General features: G+C 40.0%; 1 protein-coding gene across 4 annotated transcripts in view; it reads right to left on the bottom strand.

Annotated features, from left to right (window-relative positions):
• Positions 1 to 18602, bottom strand: part of MOB3B (MOB kinase activator 3B) — a 94079-nt gene that overhangs the window by 45646 nt on the left and 29831 nt on the right. For all 4 annotated transcript variants that reach the window (XM_054809329.1, XM_054809331.1, XM_054809332.1 and 1 more), the window contains one exon: positions 11004 to 11612. In XM_054809329.1, coding sequence (XP_054665304.1) covers positions 11004 to 11421 — 418 coding nt within the window. In that variant the 5' untranslated portion in view covers positions 11422 to 11612. The remainder of the gene's footprint in view (positions 1 to 11003; positions 11613 to 18602) is intronic.

The following is an 18602-nucleotide window of genomic DNA, read 5'->3' as shown; positions in this document are numbered from 1 at the left end:
GGGCAGAGTAGAGGGGGAGCATAACCTCCCTTGACCTGCTGGCCACGCTCTTCTGAATGCAGCCCAGGTACCACTGGCCTTCTTGGCCACGAGAGCACACTGCTGGCTCATGGAGAGCTTGTTGTCCACCAGAACTCCCACGTTCTTCTCCACAGCACTGCTTCCCAGCAGGTCAGTCCCTAACCTGTACTGGTGCTTCGGGTTATTACTCCCTAGGTACAGGACCTTACACTTGTCTTTGTTGAACTTCATTCATTAGGTTGCTCTCTGCCCAACTCTCCAGCCTGTCCAGGTCTCCCTGAATGGCAGTGCAGCCTTCTGGTGCGTCAGCCACTCTTACCAGTTTTATATCATCAGCAAACTTGCTGAGGGTACACCCTGTCCTCTCATCCAGGTCATTGATGAATATGTTGAATAAGACGGGACCTAGTACTGACCCCTGGGGCACACCACTAGCTGTAAAGAGCTATGAAAGAGAACATCAGTAAAATTCCAGCTTCTGTTGTACATCTGAGCAATTCCAACAGTCAAATAGTAAGCAGATTTTCACAGGGGTAACAGTGCTGTGTAGAGGTCTCTTGAGGGCAGATGGGAGAATTGATGGAGAATTGATGGAATTCTACAGTGCTTAAAAACCATGAACATGTAAAGTTGTACGTATCTCATGTACAGCCACAGGACAGTTAGAGGAGCAAGCAAGCAAGTCACCTAGAAAGACAAACTTGCATGCACACAGCTCACAATTATAAAGGAAAAAAACCCCCTTCACTCACCACCTACAGACATGCCTTGTGTTGGTCGTATTTAGAGAAATGTTTGCATCACAGCTGTGGAAGGCCAGCAGCCAGTACTGGTCTTCTGCTTGGATTTCTCCAGAACATTAACAAAGGTGTACAAAAACATCTTATGCCTCCTTGGATAGATCCATAGAAGCACAGAGAGGAACAACCTACCAAAGCTTTTTTGTTTTAGCTTTCCTGAAGTCAGGCAGTCCCACAGCATGTAACAGTGAGCAGTGTTAGAATCACAGCACAAATACAAACACAGTCTGTTAAAGCATGGGGCATTAGCTGACAAATACTTGTTTTTGTTCTGTTGTTCCAGTGTTTTCAGTTACTTTACTTTCTACCACTTACCGTGTATTTATACACACACAGGCTAGGCCAATACTAGGCTTGCTTCATCTGAACAGAGACCACCAACTGTGGATCCTGTGTGGCCATGGTAGCTTTGTAGCTCTGACAAAAGATACTAGCAAACTCTTTTCCATTACCGAGCCAATGATGATTTGAACCTGCTTTCAAGAGTAATTCAGCTTTTCCTGAATGTAGAAGATAATCAAGCTTAAATGTGTTCCATTTTAATGAATGGCTGAATGACTCTAATGAGAAAAGAAACTACAAGACCTGGTCCTTTCAGCTGAGGACAAAGGGACAGTGAATAAGCAGGAGGTTTGAGTGTACTGTAGAAAAGTTGTTCTAACAAAATGAACGTTGTCCTTAATGGTGCAAAGACTGGACTTTGCTTTTTTCTTCTCCTCTACTTCCTAAGCAACCTTCTATGTTTGTGTTCAGGGTTGTACCAACTTGTATTAAAAAAAAAAAAAAGAGACTGTTGTCCTTTCTACTTTATGCCTGTTATCTGTTAAGGTCCCAGGCCTCTCATGATCCTTAAGAATCAATACAGTATAAGGAATACAGCTACCTTCTTCAAGATCACATCACGGCTGAGATTTCAAATTGTTTTCTTCAAGGTACTGAATAGGTAAGGCACTGAGTATTGACAATCCCCTGCACGAGGGACTACAGTGGTCCACATACCACAGAAATAGTGAACCCAACGACAATGAAGTTAAAGGAGAGCCATTCTGAGACTCTGAAATAAACTCCCTTCAGAACCACAATCATTGTCACCAGCTTTCACTTTTTTGGTATGGCCTTTTCCAATGTAAACATATGCAAACACACTCATGAAGAAAAGATAAACCGTAAGGTGCACCCATGTAGACAAGGGCTAGTCATGTCACGTGCAGCACTGCACGTGAGTGGTCAAACTAATTTGGTGCAGAAAAGTCCATTCTAGCAGGAGCCATGCTAAACAGCTTTTCTCTGGGAAAATCTTTTCTTCCCATAATCCCTTGCTGACTTTTGTTTCTCCAAGCATGTAAACTCCTCCAGACAGAGAACTTCTGCATACCTAGGCACAGAAATGTACTACTACAGTTGTCTTTAACGGTAAGCACACAAGTGACTTAATTACACTTATAAATAATACTGATAAGAAAGCTTGATGGTTTTCTCTGCAGCATTATCAGGATGAATACTGTACTTACAAATGTTTCAGATTATCTGAGTATGTCATTCTTGCTTTTGTGTTTAAAGAGTAACAAATGATAGAATCATAGAATCATTTCAGTTGGAAAAGGCCCTTAAGATCATCGAGTCCAACCATAAACCTAATACTGCGACATCCACCAGTAAACCATGTCCCTAAGCACCATGTCTACATGTCTTTTAAATACCTCCAGGGATGGGGACTCAACCACTTCCCTGGGCAGCCTGTTCCCAGTGCTTGACAACCCTTTTGGTGAAGAAATGTTTCCTAATATCCAATCTAAACTTCCCCTGGGACAACTTGAGGCTGCTTCCTTTTGTCCTATCACTTGTTACTTGGGAGAAGAGACCAACAGCCACCTGCCTACAACCTCCTTTCAAGTAGCTGTAGAGAGCGATAAGGTCTCCCCTCAGACTCCTTTTCCCCAGGCTAAACAACCCCAGTTCCCTCAGCCGCTCCTCATCAGACTTGTGCTCTAGACCCTTCACCAGCTTCATTGCCCTTCTTTGGACACGCTCCAGCACCTCAATGTCTGTCTTGGAGTGAGGGGCCCAAAACTGAACACAGTATTTGAGATGCAGCCTCACCAGTGCCGACAGGGGAACGATCACTTCCCTAGTCCTGCCGGCCACACTATTTCTGATACAAAGACTCACACACGGCTTTTATCAACACAAGGGGTTTTTAATCATGTATTTTTAAAGTACATATTTGACTTTCCTCCAAAAATATCTATAAAAGACATGAGGACCTAATTTAAAATAAACTAATGAATTTTCCCCTGTTAAGGTTTCAAATTTTGTTCTATTTACATACTCTACGTGAATCTAGAAGGCCAAAATCCTATTTGAATGAAGATGTCCAAACTTATAGGCAATATTGGTGCATATAGCTCTGGCTGAATCAAAGACCTTGTCCTTGCTTTAGGCTTTCCAGAAGTTGCCTTAGAACCACACTACTGTAGCACTCCAGACATTCCACAGTGAAGTTAACCTGAGATTGTACTTTAAACAGGACTAAATTATTTTATTTTCATACCTCTATGATTACACTTTATTCTGATAATTGTTGCCATGCGTCTGGGGCAGCTGATGACCCCACTGACATGTCTTCTCCCTTGGCTAGATTCTGCATAAAACATGCCCCAAAAGTACCAGCATTGTCCTCAAAAGATTGACCTTAAGGATGAAAATACTTTGAAGGAGTAGAGACTACCATGAATCTTCTACAATATTTCTGAGCTTAAAGAACTTAAATTTGGCAAAATAAATGTAAGCAAAAAGTAACAACTAAGAAAGCTGAGACTTGTGAATCTTATTTTGTTTGGATTCCAAAAAATGACCCAGCAAAGACAGTATGACCTGTAAATACTACTCCTACACATATTTTGCTTTGAAGCGTATCAGATAAAGTCTGTTTTATAAGGTTTCAAATAAGGAGCCATTCTCCTTGTTCATCAGGGAAAGGAATGCACAAAACACAGTGGAATGCAGACTACTCAGTTCACACAAACCCACTTTCCAAGGCTGAGCATGTTCAAGGTATTGAATTTCCCACACTTTTGAGTTGGTCACGAGCTCAGCCCCAATATGCCATAGAGTTAACACACTGTAGACATTAGCCATGCTGTGAAGGCAGCTAAAGAGAAGAGGTCACAAGTTCAGCTAGAGTAGAAGCTGTGGTTGTGGAGTTGCAGATCCTCTGAGAGACTAATTTAAGTAACGTCCCACAGCATATGCTTTCACAATGTGCTGGAGAGCTAAATTACTCGAGAACAAGGGACTTGGCAGATACAGTTCCCTAGTTCCCATGTAGGACACCACTTCTTGTAGGTGTTCCATACTACTTTCATCCTCCCAAAGCAGTATCAGAGTGAGCAGAGGACTCGAAACCTTTCAGACTTTGCAGAGCCAGCTAACACATCCCTCTCCCCATGAGCTTTCCCTCTATCATTCATGCTACCACTTAAGGTTTGGGGCTGGTTTCTTTTCGGTTTGTGTTGGGTTTTTTTAAGTTTCTGTAGCATGGAGAATGCAAGAAGAGATCTGCTGACACTTGCTTTTCTATGTGTTGATAAAAGTGCTTTTTACCCCTTAATGACTGCCATAATACAGAAAACCTGGCATATGAGGCATCAGCTTTCTAATATGCATTCTCCAGGTGAGGCAGCATTCCTTCATACCAGCAGTGACAAATCCTTCACATGGAAAAGCGGATAATGTGCTAAAGAATTTACACTTGCTTTCTATTGAATATTTTCTATTACTATCAGAATTAGACTGAAGAATGGATTAATCTATATGTTTGAGTTGGAAGCAGACCTATATGTTCCTCAAATGGCATATCTAGCATCAGATCAAGAGGATACACTGGGGAAGACAGCTGAGGAGGATAGCCTTGGGAGCAGTCACATGTCAGTCAACAATGCTTAGACTTCAGGATTGTCTAGACTACTCCAAGGCTTCAGTTCCTGTTCTTGAATAAGCAGAATGCCTGGACTAATTAATGCATTTTAGATACCAGACAAAAATAGAGAAAGAAATTGCTCCAAAGTACAATCAGACAGCAAGAAAGTAATGCAATGCTAAGAAGGTCAGATAGATAACTAGTAAACTCGCCATGCAGATGGGGCCAACATAATTTTTATCAATCTTCTTTGGTGGTACTCTTGAAGATCACTAGGTTTGTGGGTTGATTAATCTGCCAGCTTAGTTTACACAGAAGCATCTGTTAGAGCCTGAATCACAGGAACAGGAAAAAGGGGGAGGAAGCTCTGACATATAAACTAGTTGTAAAAAAAATACCTGGTATTTTCCAGGCACATGTATTTCAAGACACCAAACCTTCTAAAAGGACAGCTGTCCTGCTGCTGTAACTTTTCTGTAACATACATACATGCACAGAATTCACAACGTTTAATGACTAGAGGAAAGCTACAGCCATACAATAGTCCACGTCTTGCAGAATTTTCTTTATTTCATTTGCACAAGAGATTAACTCGAAGCTCTTGGTAGGCACATCCATGTGCTGAAGGAGGGACCAAGGAAGGGCAACAACAGTGAAAAGAAGGTGTTACCAAACAAAATTCTTCTTTAGTCCAAATCCAGCATTGGTCTGACATGTATAAGGATCAAGCAGAAAGGATTGTTCGGAATTTACAAGACTCTTCAGCTGGTAACCTACAGCTATATGCATTCACCACTGGGTGACTGAATGACCAGTTAACAGCCAGCAATCTGATCCCTTCCTTCAGCTCCTGGCAAAGCTTCGTCTTAAAATAAAAGAAACAAATCAGCTGCAGAGATTGTACATTTTCTATTGCAGGGTGAGTGTGCATGAAGGAACGGCTGTTCCTAGATGATGCAATTGCAATGGTTGCAAAGAATGAAGAAAAAGTATACACAGCCAAAAAAAATGCCACTTTGCCCATGCCATGGGCACCTCCTCATACTTTGGAAGATTAATAAGACACGGACAGTGGTAAGGCAAAGTCAATTATATCAAACACTCTCCCCACATTTCTACAGGCTGTATTGTGAAGAGGCCTTTGCTCAGTTAAAGTAGCTGAGGAGTCTCTAGTCACAGTCACCAGTCAGCTGCTCTCCTGACCCTGCAGAAAAGTGCCCCAAGTGATAACTATTATTACTGGCTAGAGAACCAGAAAAATTCTACCACTATATTTGTAAGAAAAAATTGAAAAAGTTTAGTTCTTGGTTTAGTGGTTGTTTTGATTCACATCCACAAGAGCCCTCCAAAGTCTCGTTCTGCTTTTGTAGACGCATTGTGGTAACATACTGGGCTCCTCTTTTGGAAGTAGCGTCACACACATGGTCTGTGCAAAAACTGTGAAGCTCTCAGCTACAAAATTTACTAGTTAAGCACGGACCAGGCAGTGTGTTTCTAAAGATGCATTAATTTTTCAGCTGAAGTCCTAGGCTTCAAACACTTTTAAAGTATGTTTTAATTTTGATCAGCCATAACTAGGCTATTTGATTACAGTAACTTAATCACCTTTGAAATCCTCCTCTAAAAAACCTGTCATAGCTTAAAAGTGATTTTTTCCTTCCATTAAATGACATATTGCAGCTTCTTAACTGCTTAATCAGTTTCTAATCAATTTAGCTCTTGTTCCTGAAGCAGCCGCTCAGTGCTGAAACTAGAATAAGAATCACAGGACAATTCAGGCTGGCACAGATTTTGGGAGGTTGGCATCCCAGCTTTCTGCTTTATATAGCTATCAGATCATATCAGGTTGCTCAGGGCTTTATTCAGCCTGGTCTTGAATAACCCAAAGGATGGAGACAGCACAACGTCTCTGGTCCCCCTCTCAACTGCTTTATTGTCCTCATGGGGAAAAACATTTCATTTTGTCAAGTCAGAAAAGAATTTCATGTTCTTGTTTATTTCAGCAGAAGTCTCTGTCTTCTGACTGTCTTCTCATTTCAAACTATGGACCTGATGGAAGAAATCACATGGTGATGTTCTCTGGACTGTGTTATGCTGGAGGTCAGATTAGAATAAATAGAATCATAGAATCCTATTGGTCGGAAAAGACCTTTAAGATCATCAAGGCCAACCATTAGCCTAGCACTGCCAAGTCCAACCACTAAACCATGTCCCTGAGCGCCACATCTATGCGTGTTGTAAGTACCTCCAGACTCAACCAAATGAAATAATCCCCTGTGGCCTTATATAACTGGATATCTTTCCCACTGACTCTTACAGCAGAAAAAAATCCATTCCATTCACCAAAAATCCAAACAAGAGAATTATTCCCAATTTAAGGCTGCAATGGGGAGGAGAAAAAAATCTAAGGCAACTGAATTTGTCTTGTTTGGCAATCAGGGCCTGAAGAGAGCACAGCAGTAGAAAGCTGCTTTATCTCTTAGCTCCTCTTTTTGACACTGCACAAATATATATGATGAAAGCTGACAACTCCAGTTCACCAAAAACTGCAGCTGTTCCAAGGATCTACTGCTTCCCGTAGTACTTTTGAGGCTATAGAGTATTTAAGTTGTCTATATAAGCCTGGGAAATACATCCCTTGAAAGGTATTTAAATAGCGAGATTACTAGGTGCCTGGAAGAGCAAGAAGTATTTACTGAAGAAAAAGAGTTTACCCCAAAGCTAAATAAAAGTCCAGCACACTACAAAGATTCATGCTGGGGACTAATATGGATAGCTTCACCAGAGTGGCCTGAGCAGGCATACAGAGTGAACTCTCCTCCATTCTGTTCATGCATTCCCACTCAATGAGGGCTGAGACAGGTCAGAGTATATCTGTGGTTACATATAGATCTTCCTTCCAGAGATGTCAGCCTCTTACATGTCTTAAATCCACTTAAAATTAATAAAGGAAATTGAGAATAATGGATATAAAAACAAGGACATAATCATGTCTATAATCCTCTACAGGCTGTGAGGCCATTTGCCAAAGACAGTCCTTAAAGCTTTGCTACACAAAGAAGTGCTCTTAATATTCAGCACCTGGTTTTGTCACCTGCACACAATTCTTGACAGCTCTTCTGTTCCCATACCAGCTCCCTTTTCTCCTGCCAGTTTAGTATTAGGAGAGCGGCTGGAGGAAGAGGCTCTTTGCCAGCAAACGAATGGACCAGAATGACTGGAGAAAGCAGAGAGGAAATAGCACCAGACCACAGGAAGTGCAGAGGCTGGTAAGTGGCCAGAGGTCACTGTGCCAATGTAAACACCGAGAGGGTTAAATATAACATTCATAACAATTTATAACTCAACTGCATTAGTGTTTTTTTTTTTTTAAACCATGGAGGAACAACACCACCACCACCACCCCACCCCCCCTGAAAAAAAACCCCACCAACCCTGGCTACCCATCTCCTGAAACGATTTTCTTTGAAAGTGGGTCCTCTATGAAAGCTGAGTTTAATCATAGTTCTTGAAATCCTTTTTTAGACAATTTGCATGAGATATGCCAAATGAAAGAGAAACAGTTTACTAGGATTAAGCTGAGAAAAATGTGTTCAAGTTTCTCTGGACAGCTCTTATGAATCCTGCTCTGGATCTCTTCATGAAACTCATTTGCTAATGGAAAGGTCAGCCTAAATCCCATACACTGGACATACATTTTTTCCAGAACAATTCTCTGCAGACTATATGCAACAGAGATTCAAAACAATAAATGAATCTCTTTAAGTTACAGCCACTCAATGGTTTAAAACTGTTGCACTATTAGTAAGGACATACCTAAACCTGTTACCTATTTCAGCTTCTCTGAAGAATGACAATCTTCATTGTACCCATCATTAATTTCTCTGAATGAAAATAGAGGTCTGCATTAATATTAAGCCTACAGTGCATCTAACCAAAGGCTGCTGCAGGACAGGTAGGAACAAACAGTACTGAAGACAATAACAAAGCTTCACATTCTGATCAATTGTGAAAAGCAAAACATGTAATAATATACATGCTAAGCAACTGCATTTCATTCAACTTTATACGCAGTACTCTGGCTGGTAGGTAGTATCATTTCCATTTTACAGATAGGGGGACTGATGTGCAAAGAAATCAAAATGATTCCCTTGAAAGAAAAGTAACTTACCCAGGAACAGACCCAAACTTCCCTTTGACCATTTGGGTGCCGAAGTAGGGACTGGCTGAGAGAAGAGGTACCCAGAATGGCCAATGTATTGCAGTGTGCATCTGCTTCTGAATCATAAAATCTAAGGCCTCCCAAGCAATTTTACCAACAGTTTCACACTACGAATTGGTGAATCAAGAAGGTAACGTAAAGCGTGCAGGTGGGCACTGCAGGTGGTATCTGCAACAAAACCTCAAGAGAAGGGGAGAGTGGAATATGGATACAAGTGCTGCCCTATGGAATAATGGTCCAAAGAGTATCTATAAAATCTCTTTATGGGACTGTCCAGTCACCTCAGTCTGTAACATAACCATGGCACAGCCCACCACTCCACGAAGGCTCAAGGAGACTTCTCCCCTTCTGTTGGGTCAGATTTTTCAGATGCAGATTTTTCACAGACATCAAGCATTCCTGTTCTGACTTGTATCAGAGTCCAGCCCCATTCTGGAGACCACAGGTCTCTCCCCTTCCTCAGTTTCTTCAGATCTGATTTAATCTACAACAGCAGGAGCTGCTGGGAGGAGAAAAACAGTAGATTTACTGAAAAACAGTAGTATTTACTGATTTCATTCTTAGGCTTACAATAGGTAAGCTTTCAGGGTAGAAGTTCCTCCAGATCTTACTACAAACATAAGGGGGGGAGCATCTAGAGCTGAAAGCTTGTGTGCTATAGATAATAAGCTTGCAGACAGACCACATTTTCTATGTATGCAAACTGGAAGAGCAGAGTAATATTGGAACACTCCAAGATGGAACTTGGTATAACAAAAGCCTGCAGAAATACCAATGGAAGCAAAATCACAGACTTCACTGCACCTTCAATTCCAAAAATCATTCACCCTGAAGAAACATTAAACAACAAATGCTGGAGAAATCAAACCCATTTTTCACTACACAGGAAATGTGATACTGCTTCCTTTGAAATCCTCCTTCTTGCTATGCTGCCAAAGTCTGGATTAAAAGATGTAGTTACTGCCTTCTTTCTACCTATTAGTGTAGAAAATTGATAGGAACTGGGAAACAAACCACAAGTTTGTCCAGACAAATAGCTGTCAAGGCCAAGAATAAGGTATTTCAAAGGTCAGGAAATACTGATAGATGCAGCCTCTTGATGTATTATCTACCAATTAGCCACAGGCCCTAGCTGCATATAAACTGCAAAACATTTGCATTAATTAATTTTAAATTATGAGCATTCTTCTTGTTTGTTACTTATCTAGGCAAGCTCCCAGCTTTCCCACTTGCAAGAAGTGAATCAGGACTCATTTACTAAAACTGCTAAAAATTACATAAGTATACTGACATCTCTAAGGTATAACATCCTGTCTTTGTTTATTAACTGCAGCCACAGCTAAAGATTTAGGCTGTCTACTCTACACGATGCACTTTTCTGCAAAATCCTCTTCATCCAGAAGGAACTATTCCAGCAAAAAGACTTCCACCTACTTGCCCCATTCTTCAGGAAAGCAAACTATAGTATTAAAAAAGTAAAATTGTGCCCTTAACAGCTCTCTTATATGAGCTGTCTGGTTAAAACACTGCAAAGCTCTTAGAAACAGTAATTTGGAGTATAATTCACTTCTCAATTTGTCAGTTTTGGATGGGAAGTCAGGAGAGGGTGGGAAGGCAGAGTTCACTGCATTCCTGACTCTCCAGTGCCTTGTACTGCACATAGCTGTACAAACTTGTGAGGGAGGATAACACTCTAATGGCTTTGCTTTCCATCCATTCTGTATCTCCTAAGCGGCCAAAGTGCAAAGCAATGCAAACTTGATTAGCTTTCAACAAGCTAATAATGCAGCGCTGACTACTCTTAGTGATTAACCTGGGAGGCTTATCAGGGACAACTGGCTAGAATGAAAACATTTTAGGCTAGCAAACCCCACCATATCTAGCACCCACAGTTAACATTTCATACTGGAAGACACTCTCCTCCTTACCACCTTTAAAAAGGCTTGAATTTCACAATCCCTAGCAACAGGCTGGAAGAGAACATGCTTTGTATACAGAGTGAAATGCAGTTTATGCTTCTGGACTTCTTCCTCACACTTACCTACACTCGTAGGAAATATATCCTCATTGTTGATTTGCACCTCAATCCAGTCCATGAGAAGATTCATATATTGGGGCGCTGGCAACGCTGTGGGCTTCTTGTACTTCGTGTCGTCCTGCCACCGGTACTCATACTTGGGGCCTCCAGACATCACTGGGCAGGTCCTCTCTGTGCAGAACTCACAGATAGTTCCATAAATGAGATTGATCCTATTGAAGAAGTCAACAACATGGACAGCCACCCAGTCATTTTGGTCTTCTCCGCTGGGCAACTGCACAGCTGCTTTCAAGTCCACGCCTGAGTTCAGAGAGGCCTGTGCTTGTTTGTGAAGTTCAAACCTCTGGGTTCCAGGTTCAAACTTGCGTTTTGGGCGGAAAGTCTTATCTTTATTAAAGACTTGCTTAAGTGCTATGGACATGTCTGCTAATCTTCTGCTCTGTGGCAGACGGGAGAAAAACACAGCTGAAATTTAATGCAGGTATCTGAAAACAGTTGTTCTGTATCACAGGTCCTCCAGGCCCTGTTCTTTTTCTCAGAGAAGCTCCTGTCAACTTCAGAGCAGTTTATTAGCTATTCCTCTTGAAAGTCTTCCCAAAAGGCTTCATGTCCCTAAGGATACGGAAACAATATACATCAGTATTAAACTCAAGTCTGGTCCTGTCAGTTTGTTACTGCTTCACCATCATTTTCTAGTAATTATGAGCTGAAAAGCAAATATATAACAAGCTCGCCTTAAAAACTGGTCAACCCATATTGTGATGAACATTTAAAAGGAAAAAAAAAAAGGTCTCATTTTTTAAAGCATAAAGGAATTAATTTCTCTGTCCTTTTTCAGTATCTACCCAAATAGAGGCTCTTAAGCTATCATAAAGAGGGCAATTCAATAAATCTCGTAAAATCTTCACGTTTAGATCATTTTCAAACCAATCTTATAACTTTGCTGCCTTTTTACAGTGACTGCATACCATACATAATGTTTGTATAATTTAGTAGACAAAATACTATGTGACAATTTAGAAGTCTCATCTAACTGCTCCTAGAGTGATAACTTCAGTGCTCTTCTCTGTAGGAAAAAGAATCCCCACACAAGATTCTTCCTTATTTGTTCTCTATTTTTAATTAACAAGCTATTTGTTTTTGCAAACCTCATAGACCCTAGTTAGAGGGAAACCTGCATTACTGCATAGAAATAATTCCTGTTTCCCACAGAACTCTACAGAGATTGTTATTTTTCTTGATCTACCTTCAAGAATTCAGTAGTGGTCTTAATTTTCTATTTGATTGTGTAGGATGATTAGAAAGCAACGGTGAGGCTGCCATTCCTTATAGCTCTATTCATCTTCTCTACAGGGAAATACTTGGCATTGTCGTTCTTACAAAAGGAAAAGCATAGACTTTGTGTCATCCCATCTAACCTTCTCCTGTAACAAAGAATGGTTTTAACAGCTAGTCTGACTGAAAAAATAATTTACTGCATTAAAGCCTTGTTTTTTCTTTATATACACATGTGCAGAAGAGTATTATCATCAGTAAATGTAGGCAATTAGCAGGTGATAGGGTAGATAGGGGCTATCTCAATTAGACTTTTGTTTTACTACTGAAGGTTTTAGGATTAAAGACAGAGAGTAAACATTTCATGATGTGCACTCTTTAAATTAAATAACACAGTATATTTTAAATTTGCACAGCACTACAAAAACCCTACCCTATCAGTGGCTGATGAATTCTCATCATAGGATTATGCATGCTCCACTTTTTTCCTTAACAGAAATCACATCCATGAAAATTTTACTAGGGCCCAAAGCTTTGCTGAGGGGCAGAAAGGAAGAGAAAAAGGTGCTTCTTTTTTCTTAAGCACCACAAGAAAGCAACAGGTACCTAAGCAAAGAGAAATCTGGTGTGCTAGACCCTATCCCCACACAATAGAATGTAAATGCCATAAAAAATCGTCTCCCAAATAGCTGAAATATTAGCATCCGGCCCATTTGCCAGCAAGCAGCAGCTAAACAAAACCAGCAGACAAGTGATTCTTTTTCCTTCTGCTGATAGCACAATGGAGGAATACTCTAATCATGAGTTTATAAACAGCCATTCTTTCTGTGCCAGCAAAATATGAGTTCAGGGATGAACTCAAGAGTGACTATTGTTCTATCTGACATGCCGCTTGCGGTAATGTTCAAACACAGAGATCCTGAAACCTGACAAAGGTCAGGAAAGACTTTAAACAAAGCTAGCCTTGGAAAGATTTATTTAAGTGTCATTGGCAGGAAATGAAGGCCCTTTAAAGAGACAACTTTGGCCTACAGTTTGTTGTTTGTTACTAAGACCCATAACCTCCAGCTCTTAAATGCTCTGTGGCGGCAGTCAGCTGTTTATTTAAAAACCTTTCAAAGAATAGGTGAGTAGTGCTGCACAGACTGAGCTTGTGAGTGACACACTTTGAGGTGGTATGGAGCCAATGTCCCAGTTTGAAGTAATAAGGATGTTAGCTCCAGAGTTTTAAAGCTCAGGTAACTACTTTTTCCCCACTTTAATATACCTGATGCTTTTATGTGGCTACTTTGACTCCCTTCCTCACCTGTAAATATTCACCACAACATGAGAGGAGTTTTTATTTAAAACAACAAGCTGAGCACCAAATAAAACTCATCTTCAAAAGACAGATTTTGAAGTACTCACTGCTGTTAAACCTTTTCCAAGAAAAACATGACACCATATTTTATAAGCTATTTTCTAGTGAATATGCAAACATAATTAATCATATTAAATATGTACTCTTTCCCACTTGTCTCCATACCTTCAGTAAGTCTGCACAAAACCAATTAATGCAGAGAAAAAGCAACCAAAACATTCAAACAAATAACTCATTATCACAAGTCTTCTGTGTACCAGGAGTAACATGTTGAAATTGCCTTTGGAAGCACACATACATCATGGTCAAATTCAACCCAAAGACTAATCCAAAAGAATATTCTACTATGCAGCCAGGTGAAACTGTTCTTTAACCCACCAAGGCAGAATCAGAACAAACAAGAACTTCCTGTACATTTCCTGTACAGAGAGTTTTCTGTTCTGCATCTTGCAATAAAAGCTAAGGCTCTTCCTCTTTCATCTTTCTATCACTTTACATAATACAAAACTACACACTATCTTTGCAAAGCTGGACTGTAGAAGTCAAACTCACTGTTTAACTTGTCTTAGACACTTAGTTCTGCTAAAATATTAGCAGAATATTTCCTTCTGCTTCCTTGAGAGTATTTGCTATCTAATTAACCCTTGTCTTCACTCAAAAGCTAACAGAAATTAAGAAATAAACAATAATTTTGAGACTCACCCCCTCACTTCTGAAACAGACTGCTTTCCTGCAGGTTACACAGCTGCCCTTACTCCCCGCACTCAAGCAACCGGTTCAATTAGGCTCTTCCAAACAGTTACAAACAGCATCACCATTACTTCCCCGGAATAAAGAAGCTTTTGCTTTACTCACAAGAGACAAAAGAATAGGCTCACCTGATTTTCAGCAGAGATTAAAACACAGACACTTTAGGTTTGGACACTTCAGAGGCTGAAGCTAATGGGAAAGCTCTAGCCTAGGTCTGTGGGCTCTGAAAGCATCTTTACTGCTTCAGCAATAAAGTGGCAGTAGTTAATGGTAGGGTGGCCACTCCTCTGCTTTGGACTGAATCACTAAGCCATTGCAGGAACTCCTTCAGCATTAGACTTCCAACATGTTGCTGCACTGTGTTCGAATCAACAATCAATGATGAGAGGTTTGTCATTCCATCCCAGATCACATACTGTCAATTAAAACTTTGTAGTGTTGGACTTACAAAACAAAGCTATTGCTTCAAAATTGCATAGCATTAGTGAAAGGAAAACTCATCAAATAACCTCAACAAGAAATGGGGAGCAAAACCTCCTGATTCTTAATGCACTGAGAATGTAACTTGACTTGTCGGCCACCACTTTCACTTCCATGACAATTTTTCATCTAACAAGAATGAGAAATGCTCCCAGTTTCATTATCTCAGTTGGTCTTGGGAGAGTTCAGAGATGAAACACTGTGAACAATGTTGTGGTATTGGTTAGATTGGATCATATCTCCTTGAAATCTGTGGTACAGTAGCACCCACCCTCCTCCCACATAAAACTGACTATTGTTAACTTATTTTGCACTTATGAGAGAAGACCCTCTCATATGATAGTAATGCCAGCAGAACTGCTCCTGACTTACACCTGTGTCAAAGGCGACAGAAACCAGCTTCTGAACTTTTATGACAGGTCCTAACTGTAAAAAGGGGCATAAAGAATGGTGTTGTGGCTCATGGTGTTTGGTTTGATGGTATACAGAGCCAATGTTCTGGGTGCTCTTCTGAACTAGGTGCTTAATGTATGTCTGACCTGGTATGGGCAGCTCAGATAGATAACTCCTTCCAATACTTCAGATTCTCTTCTTTCTTTTCAGAGCAATGTATTTCTGAAGATGTATGACAGTCACCAACAGCTTTTCCTGAGGGACTATTCCATGGCATGAATAATACAGTTGGGTGAACTCCCTTGCTGGCAGAGCCATTACTGAGGATGGCAACTGCAGATTTGGAGATGATCTCAGAACAGAGAACCAGACCCTCACAACCTTCATCCATAGTGTCAGCACCACAGTAATCAATGCTGTCCCCAGCATTATGTAGAAACATGCACATATAGAGATAGCAACTCAGTCTAAATATCAGGTATATGAAGTCAACGTATGGAAATAATAAACTAGTTCTACTCATACAGATAGCACTAAAAAAATGCCCACCACAAACCACACATTGTGATCACCATCATGTCTGAGTCACTGCTGAGTTAAAAACATATCATTTTGCCATATACTTTCTATTAAATCACAGGTAATAAGAACATTAAATGACACACTGTTTATAAACACACACCTTTCATCACAGCACTCTAGTGAGCACTACACAAATTTTAGAGGGCTGCTGGGAAGGTACATGGTATAATTCCCATTTTATTAATCAAGGAAGTGAGGAGACATGACTTCTCCAGCATCAAACACACAGTAAGTGGTCTGTCTAGCAAGACACTGAAAACCAGCACTGCATTAGCTGATTTTTACATTTTTCTTTCCAAAATATAGGTCTCCATTTTGATCTCTTGCATAGTCTGATCCAAAGCCAGCTGAAGCCTGTAGGCTTCATTTGATCCAAATCCTGTTAAGGTCCAACATTTTGTTGACTTCTCATGTTTGGCTTCATACTTCACTATTCATACAAGAGGCCATTTTACATCATACAACTGGGGCAGAAAATACATTATATGGAGGCACATACACATACCGTGCTCCTTTCTGATTGAGCAAATATACACTTTTTCTACTTCCAGGCTCTCGTTTAAGAGCCAGTATTATACTATACAATGAACAGGTTCTCTGGTTAACACACTGAAGTATTAAGTATTATTCAGTAAGGAAGGGCCTGTCCTGAAATCTGAAAACACCTTGCCTATTTACAAAGTAAAAATCAGCCAAGTGAGTAGAAACAGTAATATTCTATGTATCTTATTTACATACTTAAATTTGTGCAGTTCAGCTAAGTTCTACGTGAAATCACAAGGAAAAAAAAATGTTGTGCAATTATTTGTATTCATAGTGAAAACTCCATGATATGAGAAGATAAGAAGACATTCTTCATGGGCAAAAATCCCTCCCCTTACAAACCGAAAATGTACACAAGGAGATTAAGGTCTGCCTTATGGTTGTGCCAGAGCTGAAATGGAAAGGAAAAAGGATCAAAGCAAATTTAGGTTACTGAGAAAATGTCTCTTAAAAGCAGTATACAAAAACACAGGAACCAGGTTCTGAGGGTCAGTGTATCTTTTCCTACATTCCATCCTATCCTCAACAATCTTGCAAGTTCTATAAAGACTAAGCTCCCAGAATTAAGGGTGTCTGATTATTACTGTAAGACTTAGAAGAAGTATACACAGATAGGTGTAAACAATGTCTCAGTTTCCCAGGTGCTGGCTTGGATAGCTTCTCCATGGCTTATGCAGTGAAAGTTTTCAGGCAGAACCACACAATCTCCTGCTGCAGCCTTGGTCCATGGTTTCTGTGTTATTTACATGAAACCTAGAGCATATCAATTAATACACAAAATAGCAATAGTAAATGGTATCATCCGGTGAAAGGAAGCTTACCGACGTTTCAGGATAGGAATTTTGTTTACTGTGTTAGAAGTCCCAGAAACTCCAGGAAAAATCAGAATTTGGCTTAAAGTCCTCCCCAAGAAAGGATTCCTGGGGTTTCTCCAAGTTCTTCCTTTTCCTCTAAAGCAACTAGGATTACCTCACACTACTCTATAAGTGATAATCACAATAACAACACTGCAGCCTGCAGGTACTCAGGTGGAAAGCCTGAGTGGAAAGAAGCCTTCCCATAGTCAAAAACACTTGCCACATAAAGCAACATTCATTAATTTGACATGCAATAACTAGCCTTTGTTTTGTCTGTGCATGAGAAAAAAAATGAGTGAGTGATTTCATGAGACTAATAAAAGCCACAATTGTAAAAGATCACAGAAAACAGCTTAAATAGTATTTTCCTAGTCAAAGTGTCAAGGCTCAATGAAGTAAATACAAATGACCTTTGATTCTTTTCTTGTTTGGAAGATCCACTCCACCCCATTTCTAAAGTAAAAGATTGGAACGGGAAAGCAAAATAGAATGGATAAATGTCTATAGAACTGGGTGCTTTAAAAATGAACATAGTTATGTAACATGTGACAAACAATAACTAAATTGGATCAGCTTTTCCCTGAAAATCTCTAAGCTATGCTAATATTATAGCAACATTTGAGAGAGGGAATGAAAGGATGCTTTATGATTCTGCCAAAATACAGAGATTTTCATAGGGATAAAACTGAAAAACAACAAATGGCTAAAGAACAGGGTTAGTCCCTCTGTTGTGGCTGAAGAGCAATGACTTGGGGAGTATCACAGGATAAATTATGTTTTCAGTTCTTTTTAGACAAATGCCATTAATTGTATTATCATCATATTTGTCATGAGCATATTTCAGAGGCAATGCTACATAGAACTATTGCATTTTAGTAACCCAGCACTTTATTTACAATCATTTAATTCCACCTCAACAAATTTCCCTTGTATACAGACTACAAAAAGCAGAAGTCCCTCTTTCCTTTCAGGAAAATTGTTCGTACAAAACGATTAGAAGTTGACTTAAACAGCAGTCATTTCTATGATGAAGTATGTCAGCTGTTTGACAGCATCAGTCTTACAGGACTGCTGAAATCTTAAGTTCATAAGTGCTGTTTATTAACCCAAATGAAGCATTTTTTCATCATGGGGATAAATATTTGTGTTTTAACAGAGGACTGACCTCTCAACCGGTATAATTCTAGTGCCTTTTAGAAGTATTAAATGTAATTACACCTCATCTGAAGTTCTGGAAAGGTACACTGATCACCATGAAGATACTGAGCACCTATCAGATACCTGATACCCTGGCACTTATTTCTTCACTGCAAGTTTATATTGTAACAGCGTCCATGGCAATCCAGTCAGGAACACGGCCTT

This window comes from Grus americana, chromosome Z (assembly GCF_028858705.1).
Source record: "Grus americana isolate bGruAme1 chromosome Z, bGruAme1.mat, whole genome shotgun sequence".
Classification (NCBI taxonomy): Eukaryota; Metazoa; Chordata; class Aves; order Gruiformes; family Gruidae; genus Grus; species Grus americana.
Note: the sequence above shows the minus strand (reverse complement) of the source record. Positions and strands in the feature narration are given on the sequence as shown.